Here is a 21792-nt window from a genome sequence, read left to right as displayed (position 1 = left end):
TACTTGTTGGTCACCTGGGCTAAAATAGCTAATGTTTATGGAATACTTGGTATGTGCCATCACTGGACCCAAGTTTGAATACTTTGTTTTATTCTAATGTCATCCATTCCAAAGAAGAAAGTAGTTTCATACCCATTTTACAGAGGGAAAAACAGAGAGGTTCACATAGCCGCAAAGAACATAGTGAAGATTCAAACCCAGGTTGATCTGCTAAAGCCACCACTCCGTGATTACATAATACTGCCTCTCTCATCTGACTTCTCTGAACCTCTGTGTTCTTCTCTGTAAACTAAAGATAATACCAGTAGAAGACATTGGAAGAAGCAACTTTTTTAATGAAAACTTTATAATCTGTTAAACATTATTCAGATGTGATAAGCTGTTATTTACAAATAAAAGATTTAAACTGGTGAGCAGCATTTCATGTCCTACCACTTATTCATATCCATTGAACAATGTTATTATGTAGTTTTGCTAATACGTAATTTATTTTCATTCATTATTAAACTTTTTTCAAACACATCATTGATGATTTAGCTAGCTACAATTTAGGCTTTACTTTTCTATCATAGATTTATTTTTTGTCCTAAATAGTCATGCTTCAGGGGGCTGAGCAATTAACTTCCAATATAATTACAGTTGCATAATAATACACACCACTTACAAGTTTCTGAATACTTATTATTTTGGCATGCACATTGTCTATCAATTTTTACATCTCTCATTGTTATTACATTAAATCTTAAAGACAAATATGCTTACTGTATTAGGTGTGAAGTGTTGTTACAATACAGACAAAACATGGCTTAATTTAATTGTTGCCAGACCATCCATCTCAGTCCCCAAGGCCAGATTGAAAGACCTTTGAAGGAGTCCATGAAAACGTGATACTGGGTATTACAGTAAATTAAGCTGATAGATTTTTGTTCCTCAGATGACTGCCTTTTTCCTTTCTGCAAGTGACTGCGTTATGGTAAAAAATGTAGCATCAATATCTATATCTTATATTTATAAATGATAACTAAAATCTTTAAACTTAACATTTTATGTCTAATAGGATTTCTTCAAAAGAAATAAAGAGAAAGTTGAACACTGTAATACAAAACTGAAATTTGTGACCAAAAATAAACTAATGAAGTTAACGGAATTTCTAAGTAAGGGTTGGAATAGAAAGTCTTCAGGGGAAGTCTGCCTAAGCCAAGGAATAGGCTTGATTCTTCCCAGGCTCCGAATCTGGTCACGTGGGGACCGAGTTAGGGCATTCTGAAACACAGCTTTTGCTGGTCCTTTGTATTCTTTGACTCTCAAGATTTTTATATTTCACAAGATGTTTCAGACTTCCAAGCCCTGTATCATTTACTCAGCTACTTCTGTTTAGAAATCATCCACTCGGGTGCCTGGGTGGCTCAGTCAGTTAAGCATCTGCCTTTGGCTCAGGTCATGGTCACAGGGTCCTGGGATCCAGTCCCACATCGAGCCTGCTTCTCCCTCTCCTTCTGCCACTCCCCCTGTTTGTGTTCCCCCCACCCCCTCCCAAATAAATAAAATCTTTAAAAATTAAAAATTAAAAAAATCATCCTCGGGTTGCTTGTACTTACTCAGTGGCACAGGTGAGTTTTGGTTTTGTCTGTTGATTGTAAGGATGGGGTTTTGTAGGTGTCAGCCCACTTTATTGAACCTTGAAGTTGCAGCAGGCAGTATGTTAAATTTTACCCGTTTTTATCCGTGGCAACTGAGAAAACTATGTGTGTTGACTTGTTCTGTTCTGTTTTCCACAGAAACGCTCCAGAGGCCAGGTGCTGTTTGATAAAGTATGTGAACATCTGAATTTGCTGGAAAAAGACTATTTTGGGCTTACGTATCGAGATGCTGAAAACCAGAAGGTGAGTGATTAAAAGCAATGCAAACGTATGTCTCAAACTACTCATTACTGGAAGAAAGGGAATGAAAACTGAATTGGTAAATCATTTTCTCTGCTTCCACTCCTATATTTACTCCTTTGAGTCCCTAAATGCTGTTAATCACCTTACTTCTTTATGAAAGATATTGACGACTTCCTTTAATCTTGAATATTCTGGAAAGAGTAAATCCGTATTTCATGAGTGAGTTATTTATGGTTCTAGGAGAGCATTTTATATGGTTCTTTTCTTGGATGATATATTTCAGTGGATTTGAGCCCATGAAAATCAAATACGTTGATACTTACATAGAATACATGTTCCCTGACTGCTGTCCTGTTCTTAATTCATCTTAGTATGCTTTCATATACTTACAAAAATTAGAATATGACATGGGTTGTTTGCTGACCAGACCCTTGTCTGATGTATTCAGCAGGTACTTAATGTTTAATGTAATACTTCTATAGACTCTTACACCTGAGTAAAGCAGTCTCTTTGGGGCTTTGCCTCACTAATGCCCACAGCTACCTGAAAAATAAAGAAGAGGAAACGTTTCCTTTGTGTTCGTGCTAGGAACTAAGTCACAGAAATTTTGCTCATAGATGTTATTTGTTTTGATGTTGTGCAATGAATCATGTTTAATACCTACTCAATTCACTGAACAATGTCTAACTTTGTTATTAAACATCTGAGTTTTCTGATGAGGAAAATCATAAATCTCAAGCAGGTATTCATTTGTTAGGCAATTGCCTAAGCATCTATAATCACAGAAGTCACTTTGTGGGCCTGAATGGCTAGGATGTCAGTGGACATCGTGTATCTTTAATTTATTCTAGTAACTTCTTTGAACATAGAATCCACTATTTTTTTCCCTCCTCTGTTGCTGTACTAGCTCAAATCTTTGAAGGTGCTGTTGTAAAAGAAAAGAATTTTGTCACACGTGAATTGTGCATGCACACACACATTTTCTCATTAGACTCATTAGACTCCCAGCTGTGGGGGAAGGACCCAGCTTGGAGGGCCTGCCACCATGCACTTTCAAATACGCTTTAGTTCATGATCATCATCCAGTTATTTTTATTCTTCTCTGGTTCAAATTCAAACTGTCATTTCCTTTTCAGAATTGGCTGGACCCTGCTAAGGAAATAAAAAAACAGATTCGAAGTAAGTTCTTTTGGATTATTTTGCATGGTAGTGTGAAGATTTTTAAGAGAGCCGGATTGTCTGAATTGGTGGCCCATACCCACATGGCTAGTGTGAATACAGTCTTTTTAAAAAGACAGAGTAAGCTCTCAGATTTTATATTTGACAGGTTGGTCTAGCTTAAATCTCATTTTTAATCATCACAGCTTGGGAATGAAATGATTATGACATTTGACCTATTCCCCCTGCTTGCACCCAGAATGTGCAATATGATTTAATCAAGTGATGCTCCAGTTGGCAGTCAGCCATTTAAAAGCTCCCAACTTAATTATTAATGTTAAATTAAGCCTAACTGCCACAAAAGTAGAAAAGTCAAGCTAAAGGTAATAATTCTTGAATGGTTTAGAAAAGGAATAACAAGTCAGATTGAAGTTTACTATCTGGTAACAACCTCTTTCCTTGGTCCCTAAAGGCAAGTTAAGAAACGCATGTTTCCTAACAATTGCAAGGGCAATTCACAAAACTGAAAGACAGGTAGCTAGTGAGTATGAGACAAGTTGCTGAATCTTACTAACCATTAAATGCAAATTAAAACAAGACACCATTTTTCATGTATTCGGGTTAACAGATTTTAAAGTTTATTAATGCACTACACTAACAACTATGGACACAGCTAGTAGAAGTATAAATTGGTACAATCCTTTAAGAGGGTACTCTGTCAGTATTTATTAAAATTTTAAAAATGTGCTTATTCTTTGACCCCTAATTTTACTTGTACAGATTCACCCAGCATATGTATTAGAGGGAAAAATGTGTGTATGTGTACCTGCATGAAAGTTTGTTATAATATTTGCAATAGCAGAAAACTAGAAGCAACTTAAATATCCATTTATAAAGAACTGATTAAATCAGTCATGGAATAACAATACCTTGAAATACTAAGCTAAGTATTTCAACTATTAATAGAATCAGATAGAATGTGTCTTAGTTGTCTTTAGTGAGACAAGTGACATTTGTTTAAGTTATGCATATATATGTATATAAAGAAATATATACACACATATATATACATATGCATACATACATACATACATATGTATGTAATAAATTTTGGAAGAGCACAAAAGGTCAATAGTAAATACCTCCAGAAGTGGCACCATAGTATAGGGGGTTGAGAAAGAGGAATTATTTTTATTTTTATTTTTAACCCTTTTCTGTAGCTCTTTTACCATAGACATGGATAATCTTTATAATTGTAAATAACTAATTTTTTAAAGCAATTTATTTTTTGTCAATAAAATTGGTAAATTTTTTCAAACAACTAATTCTAGTTGAAGAATAAATTTAAAACCAATTCATTAATAAGAATGTTATGGCCATGGAAGTTTTCAACAGTTTCCTATTAAAAAAGAGCAAGTATTTCCATTGTCTTTGAATATGCTGAGATATCAAAATACATTGAGTACTAATAAAAAGTAATTAGTAGTGAGCAGTTTGAAATGGTTTAATAGTAGATAATATCTCAAAAAAAGCCACTCTACTTCTAGATATTACACAGACTGATGATTCTGTATACAACTAAAACATCTTTACCATATATTTTTTAAAGATTTTATTTATTTATTTGACACACAGAGAGGGGTGGGAGAGAGCAAGCCCAAGCAGGGGGGAGTGGCAGGCAGAGAGAGAAGCAGGCTCCCTGCTGAGTGAGGAGCCCGATGTGGGGCTCAATCCCAGGACCTTGGGATCACGACCCAAGCCAAAGGCAGCCACTTAACCAACTGAGCCACCCAGGTGCCCCTCTTTACCATATTTATGAGAGAAATTTGATAATCAAGTTTGATAGAAATAAATTGGGACTGAAACCAGGGACAGCTCCAGTTGTGAAAACACTCCTTCTTTTTGTTCCAAGAGTCCTAATAAAAAATGTAAGATGATGAATATGTTCTAAGAATCCTTCTGTGGAGTTACTGAAAGCAGATGTGTTGAATATATATCCTAACATATTGTGTGCATAAAGTCCTCTGTATTCACCTAATTAATGAAATGCTGTTTCTTACTTGGGTGATTTATAATTGCAAAGCCCTTTGAAAATATATTAAAAATTCAGGGATAAATCACAATATTGGTGGAAGAAAAGCTATATTAATGTCAGTTTTCTTATCTGTTGTTAATGGAATTCTTTTTTTTTCTCCCCTCAACTTCCCATTTATCCTATCTCTACCTTCTGCGGGCCCGATCTCACGACCCTGAGCTGAAACCAAGAGTTGGATGCTTAACCAGCTGAGCCACTCAGGCGCCCCTCCTACCTTCCTTTCTAAGAGAAGAAAGAGGACAATCAGAACATGAGATTTAAAGGATATTTTCATCATGTAGATTAGGCAGTATCTGTGATTGCAACATAAAGAGAACTAAGTGGCAATCCTGCAAATAATGGAGGAAACAAGGACAATTGGAACTTTTTAATTGAATTTGGTATTTTTATCTATATTCGTTGTTTCCCATGCACCCACATGCCCTCTTTCCACAAAATTTACATTCTACCAAGGCAGAGAACTGTTATATCTAATGGAATTATTGTACCATCACCTCCTTTTCCTAAATATAAATGATTACAGGGAAATGCAGATCAAAACCACAATGAGATATCACTTTACCCCTGTCAGAAAGGCTAATATCAAAAAGACAACAGGAGCACCTGGGTGGCTCAGTCTGTTAAGCGTTCAATTCTTGATTTTGGCTCAGGTCACCATCTCAGGGTCGTGAGATCGAGTCCCAAGTTGTGCTCCACCCTAGGCGTGGAGCCTGCTTAAGATTCTCTATCTTCCTCTCCCTCTGCCCCTTCGCCCCCACCCCCCCACCAACAAACAAGTGTTGGTGAGGATGTGGAGAAAAGGAACCCTTTTGCACTACTGGTGGGAATGTAAGTCGGTGTACCCATTATGGAAAACAGTATGGAGATTCCTCAAAAAATTAAAAATAGAAATACCATATGATCTAGTAATTCCACCACTGGATATTTACCCAAAGAAAACTGAAATACTAATTTAAAAAGATGTATGCACCCCTGTGTTTATTGCAGCATTATTTACAATAACCAAGATAATGGAAGCAACCCAAGTATCAATAGATGAATGGATAAAGAAGATGTGGTATATATATAATGGAATATTACTCAGCCATAAGAAAAAATGAGATCTTGCCATTTGCAACAGCATGGATGGACCTAGAGTGTACTGTGTTAAGTGAAATAAGGCAGACAGAGAAAGACAAACATCATATGATTTCACTTATGTGTGGAATCTGAACAAACAAAAAAGAAACAGATCCACAAATACAGAGAACAAACTTATGGCTGCTGAGGGGTGAGGGAGGGATGGGCAAAGATGGGTGAAGGGGAGTGGGAGATACAAGACTTCCAGTTATGGAATGAATAAGTCATAGGGATGAAAGATAGCACATAAGGAATATAGTCAATGGTATTGTAGTGTTGTATGGTGACAGATGGTAGCTCCGCTTGTGAGCATAGCGTAATGTCTAGAGCTGTCAATTCACTATGCTGTACATCTGAAACTAATAAAATATTGAGTGTCAACTACACTTCGATGAATATGTGGGTATACATATAGATACACACACACATAAATGATTAAAGGATGTTTCCGTTCTTTTCATGCTGTAGGTGCATAGAATGTCTCTAGATCTTCAAGAGAATGTCAGTCAACCTGATAAAGCTTTTAAGTTACAAATTGATGAGAAATAGAAAATTCTGAAACTGAAAAGTTTGCTCTTATAAAAAAATTATAATTCTAGTCATTTTTATGCAGACCCAGATGTTTAAATTTCTTTTTTTTTTTAAGATTTTATTTATTTATTCATGAGAGACAGAGAGAGGCAGAGGCAGAGGGAGAAGCAGGTTCCCCGCAGAGCAAGGAGCCCGATGCAGGACTCGATCCCAGGACCCTGGGATCATGACCTGAGCCAAGACAGACGCTTAACCAACTGAGCCACCCAGGCACCCCCCAGCTGTTTAAATTTCTAAATATACTATATTTTGTGATATAAGTATATTTATGATATAATAATTTCATGATATAAAGTATATGATCTATATACTATATATAGTAATTTATAGTAATTTTATGCTGTGAATGCAGTATATTTAAAGTTTTTAAGATATGGCAGCCATGTAATACTAAAATTAGAATTTTTTATGAGAACGAACTGTCTTCAGTTTCATAGTTTTCCATCATAAATTTGTGATTTGAAATCTATCAACATTATAGGAATATCATTTTAATGCATTCATATCTTGTGTCTAACCAGGGCCATCATCTGGGCAGATTCAGGCTTGCAAGTGCATTCATTACATAATCATGGCTTCCCACCCAATTTGTTTCTATCAGATTCTTTATGGGGATATATATTTGAGCTTTAATCTGCCTCTCGTTAATTTCAAATCTTATGCTTTATTTAGATTTTTTTTTCTTGACTAGGGTGTAGATTGTAGTTTTTTAAACTTCCCACTCTTTAAAAATAATACCCCACAAAACCTTGCAGTTATTTGGGTTATAACCTCATGAAAATGGATTCCTTGGGATTAGTGATTTTCAGACTATGGTCCCCAAGCCCACCTGTACTCAGACCACAAGGGGGTTTATTAAAACCACAAGTTCCTCAGCCATATTCTAAATCTCTGGAATAAAAATCTCTGGGTGGAGCCTAGAAATGGGCATTTTTAGCAAGTACCTCAGATGCTTAAGCCAACTATAGTTTGAAATTCTTTTCCTGCCATGAGAATTTTTGCTTTGAAATATCTTTCTTATACTTTTTAAGATTTGATTTTAGAGACAGTGTGTGCACATGCAAACGAGTGGAGGAGCAGAGGGGGGAGGGAGAGAGAATTTGAAGCCGATTAAGCACTCAGCGCGGATCTAGATGTGGGGCTCAATCCCACAACCGGGAGATCATGACCTGAGCCAAAACCAGGAGTCAGATCAGACACTTAACCAAATGGAGCCACCTGGGCACCCCTCATTCTTATGCTTTTATGATGTCTAAGTTTATCTTGAATTTATTATGAGATTGTTTAATTACATTGATAAACTACTCATTGGGTTCAAGGCGTACTTTGAAATGGATAAAAATGATAAAAGAGCAATAAATCCATTTCCCATAACTAATCCGTTAGTTTTCATTCCAGTTGCTTGGGGGAAAGCCAGCTCTCATTTATGAACCTCACTATTGGCAAGCAGTAAAGGGATCCATTTTAGCAGAAGGTGCGTAGGAATCAATAGGAAAGTAAAACCAGATCAGACCATTTTTTGAATAACAAAAAAGACTTGGAAAAATAATCACTAGAAATATATTAGGTTGAGAGATACCTTTTAATTCTTATAGCCTGTGTTTTAGGAATATTTTCTGAGTGATTTGAAAATGATAGTAAGCAATTAGTGATACCTGGCATTATTCCAGTTCTTTATGAGGCACCTCAGGTGGTGATCCTGCCGTGTGGAATTTTAAGTGTATTATGAATGGTAGTGTTGAGAATAAACTAGAACTAATAAATGTACCTGTGCCACTTATGACAGAAATGTAGGTAACCAAGGCAGCTAAGTATTTGCCTCATACTCAAGAGAATAGCCTGAAGAAAGAAGCTGGTACTTAGAATACTGCCCCTTTCTTCTGAATGTTTGCAAAGGACTTGTAGAGAAAATGGAGTTTCCAGAAGTCATTTAATGGGGAAGAGGGGGTGTTTGGGCATCTTAGGGGGATATCAGAGGCATAAGGGCTGGACTCTGAGGTCACAGAATCATGGAGTGAAAGGAAGTGGCTGCAGCTTGTGGTGTAGATGAAAGGTTCCAGTAAAGAAGCCAAGGAGACTGGGAGGAATGTTTCAGTAGTGCATTCAGAATACAAGCGGGGTCGACGCTGTGGCACTTTCGTGGTTATTGCATGGGGAGAACAAACGTCCAGTGAAGGAACACCCAGACTTTAATAAGTTCCTGCATTAAAAGGACAGAAGAAAAGAACGAAGTGAATATGAGTTAAAGGAGTGATCAGGTAGAGAGAGAGGAAACGTAGAAAAGAAGAAAATGTTTCTCCATGTTTATAATGATAAACCAGACACCAATAGAGATGGTATTAATAAAATGGAGAGCTTAATTAGGAAGGCTTAACGATGCTTCAAGTTTAAGTGTGGGCAGTACAGAGAGTAGGTGACTGTGAGCTGCCACCTGGTTGATGGTTTTCATTGCTGGAGCAGAGGTCGTAAGGAGAGGCTGTGTCCGAGTTGTGGGCTCATAAGGAGGTGGACGGTTTTATAAAGCACAGGTCATGTATTCAGGCATCTCTTGAGTCAATAGTTTCGCCACATAAAAAAAGAACTTTCAGCAGCTCAGAGAACAGCTCACTTAAATGTTCACTACGACAAACCTTCCCATAAAATACAAATATCTTGAGGGGCGCCTGGGTGGCTCAGTCAGTTGAGCGTCTGCCTTCGGCTCAGGTCATGATCCCGGGGTCCTAGGATCGAGCCCGGCGTCGGGCTCCCTGCTCAGTGGGGAGTCTGCTTCTCCCTCTCCCTGCTGCTTCCCTGGCTGGTACCTCTGTCAGATAAATTAATAAAATCTTAAAAAAAATTCTTAAAATTTATCTTGGAAATTTCCTTGACATGTATTATAGTGGGATTTGACCTGTAATAACAAAGCAGAAAGGACAAAGGAAATGGGATTATGTCTGTACTGTTGGTATGTGAGCTATCCAGAATTTCAGAGCAGCAGGTCCAGTCATTTCCAGACTTGTCTGATTGAGGATTATCCCTATCATTTGTGGGTTTTTTTTCCCCTCTTGCAAAGGCTTACCTTTGTCCCTGAGAAAGGGAGGAAGTTTAGTCAATTTCCAGGCTAGTTGGAAGCACCAATAAAGGATTTGGAGAAAAGATTAAAGACTAGATGAAATGAACCTGAGACTTTCCCATTTTCCACTGAGGAGCAAATGTTGCTTGGGTGTTAGTACTTGGAGTTAAGGCAGTTCTCACTATCAGAGTGATAAGTATAAAGGGATTTTCTAAGGTTTGATCCTAATTTTTCTCTCATCTCTGCAGGTGGTGCTTGGCACTTTTCATTTAATGTGAAATTTTACCCACCAGACCCTGCCCAGCTATCTGAAGATATCACCAGGTATTTGAAAGTTGGCTATGAAAAAGGCAGGCTTCTCTTTATTCTCCGGGGAAGAGCTTGCTTACATCTGGTAACCTTTCAGTCATCCACGCCAGAAATGGCAAGCCAAAGGCAACTGAGCAAGAGCAAACATCTGATGAGAAGATTTGCCAAATCGTATCCATTCACAGTTGAATCTTTGGTGCTAAGCTGTTACTTCTGTCTCTCTGACCTTGGCGGGAAGATGTGCAGAATTGAGATACTGTCATCCACCCACCACTGTCAAACTGGATGGGATTCAGCCTTAAATGATCTGGCAATTCCTAGTGCTCCTGCTCCAAAACTCACAGTAGAAATGTGTCTTTGGATGCTTATGCCTTTTATATAACCAGTCTGATACTCAACAGCTATTTAAAGAATCAGACATAAAATGCAGAGCTACACATAAACATGGACTCATCTAAGAATTTACTCTCCCTGCCCTGTCTGTACAGGGAAAATGATTCGTTCATTTTGGGGAAGGAAGACATGAAGAAAGGAAACTAATGGAAAAATATTCTAGTGAGGTGACTGAGTTTTGGGTGTGCGAGGAGATTCCCTTTAGGAGGCTATGCTGGGTTTGCCATGTGTTCTAGGCTTCTCCACATCCTGCTTTGGAACCGCTGACTCTCTCGTGCTGCTTGGTAGTAAGTTTACAGCCAATCAAAGTGACACTGTGCAGTGCGCGCTGAATTTTCTGTGTAAGCCTCACATGCTAAAGCTCCAGTCACTGGCTATGACCAGACGTATTAGGAGAAGGGTAAAAAATAGTTCCAAAGGAATTCTTTTATATTTGTATTAAATCAAGGAAAATTTATGATTTCTTATTTAAAGACACTTTTTAGTAATATTGAAGAACCTCTTAACTGTGGCTAATTTATTGGTTATAGAGCCACATATACCTGGATTTGACATGTAGTGCATGGTTCCTTTCTATTTGTGCAATGTTTGAGAGCCTGTGGGATGTGTAGAAACTTCTGTTTCTGTATTACATGGAGTTTACTTATATCATCAGCTTAAAATCCATTTAGAGGGGACCTTAAGGCTTTAATCATCATCGTCTTCTTCAACAGATTAACATATTTTTATGTTAATAAAACAGATTTCATATTTCTTACATGAAAGGTGCAAGTATATTTTATTATACCTATATGCTGGGCCGTGAAAGGTATTTTTAAGAGTCATCAATGTTAACCCTTACCTTGGAGTTTCCTGCAGTTAGTATTATATCTGTAAATCTTGAAAAGCAAGAAGCAGAGAAGAGAAGTCAGCTATCAGTGGAGATAGCTGTATGTTATCTTGGCCACATTATATGGAAAATATCTTCTTTTCCTTGAGTATAAAGCTGTTTACTTGTAGTGATGAAGTTCTCAGATTTTAAAGTAGTAATTCTTCAGAGTTAGTCTTCGTATCAGTTGGATTCTAGGAAGTTCTCTAAATAAAAAAAATGAGGACTGGAAACAGGAGAAATTGTGTTATTATAAGGAGACTGTTGCGTCAGAAACGCAGGCAGCTGGGAGCAGCTTATGATGGTGTAGCTAGTGAGTTACCTGAAATCTGCCCTGCTCATCCGGCAGGATGTTTAACCAAGACATCAAAATGACACTTCCTTAAGGCTGGTAGAAGCTTAGCAATTGCATTTAATCGCACCATTTTTGTATTATAATTCCCCCAACCAGAGATTTCAGGGAATGTGTTGGGGAGAATCATTGATTTGGGTTTAAATGTTAGCTATTTTAAAAGATGTTAAAGAAATATGTCTTGAGGTTTCTTCTACTCGGTGCTTTATTAATAAACCTTGTTTTATTATGAGCATTGACTTGCCTCAAAATGCCCTTATTTGTATAATACAAAATACATTTGTATAACACAAAATATTATACTTTATAGCCAAGTATTTTCCCCTTAGATCTAAAGCAAAATACAGATGCTACAAAACGTGTCCTAGTGAGATTATTCGACAGGAAGGAATTGCTTACAGCACAGTTTGTACCAAGTGGCCTGCTTTTCCCATGGCCTCATGCTGGCTTTTCGCTTTGTCTTTTGGCTCTTGGAAGGTACTACCTCTGCCTACAATTGCGAGATGACATTGTGTCCGGAAGGCTGCCCTGCTCCTTTGTCACCCTGGCCCTGCTGGGCTCCTACACTGTCCAGTCCGAACTTGGAGACTATGACCCAGATGAATGTGGGAATGATTACATTAGTGAGTTCCGCTTTGCGCCAAACCACACGAAAGAACTGGAAGATAAAGTGATCGAGCTGCACAAGAGCCACAGGTTAGTGGCAGAAACCCTGAGAACATTTCACTTGTGCCTTGATGGGTGAGCGTCACCTGTGCTACCTGCTTCTTCCAGGATGAGTTTCAGTGGCATTGAGGCTGGGACCGTAGCAGAGTGAGGTTCTGTACTTGGTATAGCTCTGGGGTAGTTACACTCTCCCTCAGGTGTTGTTGTTGTTGTTGTTTAGAGAAAGAGAAAGAACGGGGAGAGGGGAGCAGGAGTGGGAGGGGTAGATGGAGAGTGAAAGAGAATCTTAAGCAGGCTCCACACTCAGGGCAGAGCCTGACATGGGGCTCGATCTCTTGACCCTGAGATCATGACCTGAGCCAAAATCCGGAGTCAGATGCTTAACTGACTGAGCCACCCAGGAACCCCATTCAGTTGTTCTTTAAAAGCCATTTTTCTTGGGACACCTGGGTGGCTCAGTCGGTTAAGTGTCTGCCTTCGGCTCAGGTCATGATCCCAGGGTCCTGGGATCGAGTCCTGCATCGGGCTCCCTGCTTAGCGGGGAGCCTGCTTCTCCCTCTCCCTCTGCTGCACCCCCTGCTTGTGCTCTCTCTCTCTCTCCCCCCCATCAAATAAATAAATAAAATCTTTTAAAAAAATAAAAGCCATTTTTCTTGTTATTCTCTGCCACCCCCTTCAGAACATGAATCTGCTGGTGCCTCTGTGGGGCTTTCTTATGAGATAGCTAGGCTAAGTGGGAAATACTGCAGCCCTGCCAGGTAAAAGAAAAGCAGCATTGTAACATTTTTTTTTTCTTATCAGAGGAATGACGCCAGCAGAAGCAGAGATGCATTTCTTGGAAAATGCCAAAAAACTGTCCATGTATGGGGTTGATTTACATCATGCCAAGGTATGCATTTTTTTAAACCCCAGACTTCCTATTTAATTTTATTTAATTCAGTGTTGTTATTACTATAAGTTGGTGATTTTTACTTCAAATCTGTGTTTGCTTTAAGTCCCACTCAATGATAAGGCAAATTCAGCTCTCTGATATTTTACTGAAGCGTTTGCTTTGCATGTCTCAAACTCCCATTACTCCTGGCCTCAGCTACTGAAAGCCCTCAGTAGGCAAAGCCTCATATCGCCCATGGATTCATTTAGAAATTTATCTTCACATAACAAGCTCCTAACTCAGCCCCCTTCCCCGTCACAGTTTTATCTCCCACTTTGTGCCAACATGTGCCCTTTGCTTCTGCCAGATCCTGTCTCTGCCTCTTCCCTGAATATGCCTGTCTTTGGGCTGTGCTCCTCCTTTCTCTCTACCTGTCCAACCTTGGCCAGTTGTCAAAGACCCAGTTAACACATCTCTTATGTGCCAAGTACTGTTGGTGCCTCTGTTCTGGATGCTTACCAGGCGCTCAACAAATTCATGTGAAATTTAAATAACTCTCTCTAGAACTTAGGTTCTCTGACCCATAATCAGTGCTTTGAGATAAGATTTTGAAGTTCAACTAAAATTAAGCCCCGAAGCTAAGGATTGCCTCACTGATTGGTGATTGGCAAAGTGTTAAAGCTCTATCTTGGCCACAGAGTCTTTCAAAGAAGAAGTTGGAATTGGATTGTAGGAGGGTTGAGGTTGTGAGGATGCATAAAACATTTGACTCCAGATCACACTTTTCCCAGAATCTCTCTATTTTTCCACAGTGAGAGAATGAGTATATGGACTGTTTGTCTATTATTTGAGCAGCTGTGAATAAAAGTACTGTAGAAGCACAGACGAGCTTCCTGAAAACTTCCATCCAAAGCTTATGAAATATGTTAGGCTCTTAGGGATGGATTCTGGTACTTAAGTAACATTAAAAAAGGTCAGTGCTTGAAGTTCAAGGGCAGTTCCTTCTGATTTTGGCTGTGAAGAGACTATCACTTATGTACAGGAACATGCCTTTACTACTGATGGACCAAGCAGTCACCACTTCCATGACCTGAGACCCGAAAGAACGTGCAGTTTACAGGCTTCCAGGCATGTGAGTCTCTGACACAGTATAGGTTGAGGCCAAGAAATGAAGAGAGTTTCAGCTGGCTCTGTTCAAGCAAACATCTTGACAGCCCTGAGGATCCATGGAAGGGAAATCTATGATATGTAGGCTCTGTTGACACTGCAAGTGGGGCCACTCCCTGGTTGGCTCTTGGGGAGCAGACTGATCCACGCTGAGTTTGGACAAGAAAATGATGGCTGTCAAACAAATACAGGTTTTGATGGGTACAATCTGTGGATCATTTTGTACATCATACAGGATGAGCACTTCCAAGGCCGGAAGGTCTGAACACAAGCAAAATCTCGGAGACTTGGCTGGAGCATCCTAGGGATGTGCCCGTACATTGAATGCCAAGCTCTTTGACATTTGTATGTAATTACAGCAGCAGGTGTAGCTCTGTTTACTTGCCAGTTATTCTATTTTTTCACTTATTTTTCACTCAGATAAGAAAGTGTTTTATATTTTATGTTGTATAAGGTAGGATAAGGATTTAAAAAAGAAAACAAGGACCCACACGAAGATCGTTTTTATCTTCGAGTCTTTCCCTAGGTGGCTAACAGATAAGGAGACAAGAAGGAAATGAAGGTAGCCTGAAAATTTGAGTGGATTGAAAGCTATTTTTGAGTTACATTATACACGATGATTCAGTTACCACCCAGGAAAAATAAACAAATAAAAGATTAGGGCATACATTTGGAAAGTGCAACTCAGGATTTATCAGTGTTCCTTTCAGTACAAATAAAATCACTTAACATTGCTGTAGCTACTAAATTAAAATAGGTCGCTGCTTTTTCATTCACTAATATGATTTGAAATCATGCCAATTAAAAAGAAAGAAGGAAGCAGAAATGCAGCCTATTATAGGATTTCATCTGAATATTAAGTATAATGAATGTTCCCTTGTGGTTTCCCATTTTCTCATGCAGCCACAGTCCATCATTTCAAGAAGGAAATTTACTGAATTAAATTAGAGCGAATTTCCGGTTGTAAGTGAGATGATTCTCTTCTGTGGATGGTATGAAAGGCCCTAAGCTTTAGGGCCTATTTAGAAATTCTGAATTGTGATCTTGGACTCTGTGGCTCTGTATAAAGAATAAATAACGTATTATTAGATGAAGGGCCCTTGTTTTGGAAAACCTATCCTAAATGCTTTGGTTTTGTTCTTAGAAAGACTGTCTCTTCTTGTTTGTCATTTAATGTCAGCCCAAGTAGGCACTGTCAGAGTCATTTCATATAAGATTCTGAAATGTAGATCTAAATCCCTACTGGATATCCCATGGACCAAGTGATAAATGAAGGATGGCAAAGTTTGAACAGTGGTTTTAAATTAAGGGAATAATACACTCGTTTATTTTAATTATGAAAGACTGAGACTATCCAGATCTTCCTTCCATGCTCCCCACTAAAGGGAGCATTAAATGTGTCTGTTGATAGGGAAACACACGTGTCCCCAAGAAAGACTGCCATTACAGCTTTCAATGCAAAAGATCTATCAAGCTAACGTCAGGACTATGGGCAGTGGCAGAAGATTCGATATCCAAAGTATTTTTTTTTTTTGTCATTGCTGTGGATTAATGAAATGGAAATGTTCATTCAGTTTAAAGCCCCACATATTCCTGACATTTTCTTTCTTCATTTGCCCTCTCTTCTAACAAACATGTAATGGCTTAAGGCATACCAGGTAGACTCTATGAGGAGCACGTGGTTACAAGGATGTAACAGAGCTCCTGCTCTCAAGCAGCGTCCAGGCTTGAGGAGGAAATGGGTTTTCATTGCCACACCACTTGCTTGGGATGTGCTGGTAACAACAGAACAATATGGGGACACACAAAGAAGTGTGTGGTGGAGGCAAGCAGAAGACAAGGGGTCAGTGGAGGCTTCCTGCTCTTCCCCGTGAAGGATCTGTCTTCTCATTATCCAGAGACACTAAAGGATGATTTTAAAGTAGATAATAGTGAAAGAGGTTTTAACTCTGTATTTATCAGATAAAATAGAAAGTGAATCAAGGAGCTTTTACTCAGACGGTCCTCCCGCATGCCTGCATCTCTGCTCGTGGGGCAAGGGGGTCACCTCTGAGCAGCCCTGGGAGCAGATTGGCCAGTTCTAAAGGATCAGTAGTGCTAGCTACTTGTCAGCATCAGGCTCTAGCTATTCCAATTGCTCTTTCAGATTAAAGCCCTTGATAAATGGTGGGCAGTTTCTGGTCTTTGAATTCTCCTTAAATTTAATTATGTTGTAATATCCTGCCATCAAGTATTTCCACCTCTGTAGAGTAATTTCATATCTAATGGAGTCATCCATTTCCATGGTAAAATATTTCATTTTTAATCCAGTTAGATTGTATTTGTGGACTTACATTTCCCAGAGATGGACCAAAATACTTATTTTTGATTCTGGAAATGTTCATTTCATGTCTTGCACTGACAAGATTCAGGAAGTAAATTCCCACAATATGGATGAGTCAGAATCTCCTGTTTGGATTCTTCCATTTCCCCCTCCCCTCATTGCTGCTACAGAGTGACCCAGTGCCAGGGACAGTTCTGCCGATTAATGTGACAAAAGACCTCAGCTTTGCCTCCTAGGTGCCCTCTGCTTCCAACATCCACAAGACGAGGAGGTGGAGATTGAGCCTCACACAGAGTCCTGCCTTCCGTCCTTTATCCTCTCCACCACCACACGTTCCTTTTACCCCAATTTCACCCAAATATAGCATTTAAGGGGCATCGGCTGTCCATGATATGTCTCCTGAGCTTTATATGACCTCTCCGATGACCTCTGAGACTTCTCATCACACATCCCTAGGAAATGACCTAAAGATGAAACGTGCAAGTAGCAAACAAGCATGTTATAAATATAGCAAGCTCCCACTTAAAAAAGAAAACTAGAGACCTATAGAAAATGTATCTGTATTTATGTATGTGACACAGCTGTCCCGATTATGACTGGGCATTGGTGTGTTAGGGACATGTTGGGGAAGTACGCTCATACTTTAAAAGCCTATTTTATATTTAAATTCTATTCTGACACTAATGGTGTATAAAAAAGATCGAGGCTCTTTTTTAATGGAACAAACTCCAAAACAGTCATTAGAAAGGACAAGACCTCTGTATTAGTACACATATTAGTTGAAAGCCCTGCCTCTGGAACCAGGCTGCTGATACTCAACTGGGGTGGACACTTAACCTCTCCATGCTTTAAAAGTTCCCTCATCTGTAAACTAGGAAGAGTCATAGCAACCATCTCAAAGTCTCCTAGTGAAGACGAAGGGAGTTAACATGACATGCATGAACTGGTGAGAGCCGTGACTGGCGCTCAGTCGTGAGACCTGCCTCTATTGTTTGCACCGTCGTCAACACATCATCTGGTCGGTCTCTTTGTGCAGTATTTACGTCATGAGACATCGGGTGAGCCAGTTCTACTCTAACAGATCTCCATAGTGATAGATACCTTCACTAAAAGCCGATTATTTAGGGGCAACGTTTTAAAAAAAAAAAAAAATGGCTGCAGTATTTTTCCTATTGAAATTAGAGCTGTCGGCAGTCAGTTACAAGTTCCTTCATGGAAAACTGTGGTGCATTAAATGCCACACTTCACCGTAAGTGGAAATCAGTGAAATACTGACCCATTGTTTCTCGATGCCATTTTCCAGGATTCTGAAGGAGTAGAAATTATGTTAGGAGTTTGTGCGAGTGGTCTGTTGATATATCGTGACCGACTGAGAATCAACAGATTTGCCTGGCCCAAGGTTCTAAAAATTTCATACAAACGGAACAACTTTTACATTAAGATTCGGCCGGGAGAGGTAAGTAGGCCCCCAGTTTGCGTGGACATTGGAAAGAAAGGTACCCAGTAGCAAACAAAAATGTCAATTGCCAGTCCCAGGTTTTGAGCATCATAGGACATGGTGAGTCATATGTCCGTGCCTAAGAGAATTTATTGTAGGTTTGTTTGATAAGCAACAATAAGTAAAATATTCTCTTCTTTTTAATGGTTTGGTTCTAATTTTGTCCCACTGCATAGATGGAAAAGTTTTTAGGTTTGCAGATTTTAGCGTAACATCAAGATGCATGAATAATGTTTCATAGATCTCAAATCATGGTATAAAAGAAACTCTGAGGTGCTAAACCTTTTGTGAATAAAGAATAGATTTCTTCCCATCTGTCCCTGTTTTATGAGCTCATGCCCTTTTCGTCTTCCAAATCTGCTGGCACCCTAGCATGAATAACTTCGAGATAATGTGATAAAAGTACAAGAAAGATTAGAGCAAGAGACACCAAGGATAAATTATGCAGATGTCTCATAGCCTAGTACATTGCTGCCTTTTTCTTTTAATCAGAAAGGCTGGTGAAAAAAATAAAAATTGTCGACTAATCCTTGTTCCCTAGGTAAAACCATCCTGATCTTAGATCCTTCATAGTGGTTTATACATAATAGGTGGTAAATATCTCCTGTTTCCTGTGTAACAGATGATGAATAAATATATCCAGTTTCTAATGAGCATGGTTAATCTAATGGAGGCAGTCAGAGCCCTAAGGTTGCATGCAGCTTATCTGTGTCTCTGAACATTTTCTGGTACAGCACAGAATTCTTTTCTGTCTTCAAAATCAGCCTCTCCATTGGTAGAAAATGTGATTTAAAAATCAGATTATATGGGTTGTAATGTGCAGCATGGTGACTATAGTTATAATACTATATTATATCTGAAAGCTGCTAAGAGGGTAGATCTTACAAGTTCTCATCACAAGAAAAAATCTGTGGTGATGGCTGTTAGACTTAGTGTGATCATTTCACAGTGTATATAAACATCAAATCGTTATGTCACACTCGAAACTAGTATAATGTTATATGTCAATTGTACCTCAATTTTTAAAAAGTTTAAAAAAGTCACACTATAAAGTAAGGAATCATGTTTAATGTAAATATAAAATCAAACTTGTCTGTGAAGACTGAAATAATCTGTAAGCTTTTCATGTAAATACCTGAAACTAATTTTTTATATTCCTTAAAATTTCAGTCCCTAAAGACTGAAATAATCTGTAAGCTTTTCATGTAAATTCCTGAAACTAATTTTTTATATTCCCTAAAAAAAGGAATCATGTTTAATGTAAATATAAAATCAAACTTGTCTGTGAAGACTGAAATAATCTGTAAGCTTTTCCTATAAATACCTGAAACTAATTTTTTATATTCCCTATAACCAATATATATTCGATTCATCAAACATTTACAAGTGAGCATCTACTTATTGTCAGGCACCATGGTGGGCATTAGAAATAGAAAGATAAATATGACCTTGTTCCTGTCCTTAAGGGACTTTCTGTTGAGCAAAAAACAGTCTCATGTACTTAGAATTATGTCATCATGATACATTTTGCACATAAAATACTCTGCAGACATGGGGCAAGCATGCTGTGGTGAGGGCCCGGATGGGAAAGTTGGAGAAATGCATCAGGAAACAATAGTGAGCCATGGAAGGTTTTAGAGAAGGTGTGATATACTAGACGAACAATTTGGAATGAAACTCAGCAGCTTAGTGATGAGATGTGCTAAGACCTCAACTAGGGCAGAGGTCATGGGAACAGAAGAGAAGGAGCAAACGTGAGAGAGGTTTCAGAAACTGAGCCAGTAGGTGCTGGACACGGGATGGAGGAAGGGAGTCCGGGATAATCAGAGGTCTTTGGTTGGCACGAGTGAAGCTGATGGACGTGATATTACTAGATGAGGGGAGAAAACAGGGAGAATTTCAGGGAAAAAAAAAAGATTAAATTCTTTTGAGATATATTTTCATGGGGTGATTCTTGCATAGTAAGAAATAGAGTTTAGAAGGAGTCATGAGCTGCATCCATTGTATTCAAGGCCTTGGGCATTAAATAAATTACCCAAAGAACAAGGCAAGTTAGAGAAGAAGAGAGACCCTAAAACAGAAATTCTGGGTGACATCCCTTTTTGAGGGAGGGGTAGGCAGAAAAGGAACACAGGGAGATGAACAAAAGCTCCAGAGAAAGAAGAAAAGGGGCAAGAACAGTCATGAATGACAAGGAGACCAAACTCTGGGTACATGGTGAACCAGCAGGGCCAGATGCTACAGGGAAGACGTGTGGGCTAAGAACTAAGAAAAGTGCTTCGGACTTGACAGATCCCACTGGGATATTGAAAAGTTCAAGCAGGTGGTAGGAGCACCTGCCAGGTGGCGATGAGGTGGGGAATGAAGTAGCCATGGCTTCTCCTTCCTGACATTTGTCAAGGAGCGAGATGGGGTTGTGGTTCAGGCAGAAGCAGGCTCAAAGAAAGTTGGGCTTCTTCTCCCCCCCTTTTTTTTGCAAGCATATACATAGGCTTGAGAAGAATGAATGAGGAAAAAAATCATTGGTGGCACCAAAGACTCTGAAGAGGTCAAGACATTGGTACAAAGCATGGAGAAATAGATAAATATTCAAATAGTGCAGAAGCCTCTGTCATCTTTGGTCTAAGGAGGATAGCAGCAAGGAAATATTCCCAGCTTTTTGCAGCAGAGAGCAGGTTGATTGTTCTTTAAAACCCTTGGCCTTAGCATAGTGTTTGGTACATATTAGATGCAGGATGAAGAAATGGAGGACAGGTTAGTCACAATTGTAATACTCTGGCTTGTCGATTGACTGGGACTCTTGGCCAAGAGCAATTGCTATGACTACCACTACATGTGAACATCCAGAGTGAGTACAAAATTGGGAAAGTTAGTTGGGAGTTGGAGTAGCTTGTGATGTATTTCCCATTCTCCCCCCGCCCCCGCCAACCCTGCTAGTCCCACTCAAATAAGTAGAAGTCAAGCATAGTTCTCTCTCATATGCCATGCATAGAACCCCTCCCCTGGGTTCTTTGCTACATAAATTACTTTTTTTTTCTATTGACTGTATCAGTAGTCTGGTTGTTTTATGCTCTTTTGGAAAGCTTTTACTGTTTAAAATGGTTGCCCTCTGGTGGCCTGATGCATACTGTCTTCAGAAAATTTAAAAAAAAAAAAATCCCAAACATTTGCAATAATAATATTAAAATATATTACTCAGGAAGTCAGATATTTTACCTTGAGAAAGCAAATGGCTGATTATCATCTGAACTATACATGCTGAAAGATAGGAAATTGTGTTCTCCCAGTCTCTGATCATACATGTAAAATCAAAAGATGTTAGTGTCTAACGTGATAATCCAGAGTAGAATGCACAAACAAAATCAGCAATATCTGATACCAAGTCATCAAATACCTAGGAGATACATCTTCTTTGACCAGATCCTGGGAGAAAATATCACCCTGAGA

General features: G+C 38.9%; 1 protein-coding gene across 21 annotated transcripts in view; it reads left to right on the top strand.

Moving 5' to 3' along the window:
* EPB41L3 (erythrocyte membrane protein band 4.1 like 3) overlaps nt 1–21792 on the top strand; it is a 182409-nt gene that overhangs the window by 129977 nt on the left and 30640 nt on the right. For all 21 annotated transcript variants that reach the window (XM_073898475.1, XM_073898491.1, XM_073898486.1 and 18 more), the window contains 6 exons: nt 1779–1883; nt 3020–3062; nt 10147–10222; nt 12298–12516; nt 13288–13375; nt 18151–18303. In XM_073898475.1, the coding sequence (XP_073754576.1) occupies nt 1779–1883; nt 3020–3062; nt 10147–10222; nt 12298–12516; nt 13288–13375; nt 18151–18303 (684 nt within the window). The remainder of the gene's footprint in view (nt 1–1778; nt 1884–3019; nt 3063–10146; nt 10223–12297; nt 12517–13287; nt 13376–18150; nt 18304–21792) is intronic.

The sequence above is a fragment of the Callorhinus ursinus genome, unplaced genomic scaffold (assembly GCF_003265705.2).
Source record: "Callorhinus ursinus isolate GAN/ISIS: 27379988/994484 unplaced genomic scaffold, GSC_fseal_2.0 scaffold11, whole genome shotgun sequence".
Lineage (NCBI taxonomy): Eukaryota > Metazoa > Chordata > Mammalia > Carnivora > Otariidae > Callorhinus > Callorhinus ursinus.
This window is presented reverse-complemented; position numbering and strand designations above follow the sequence as displayed.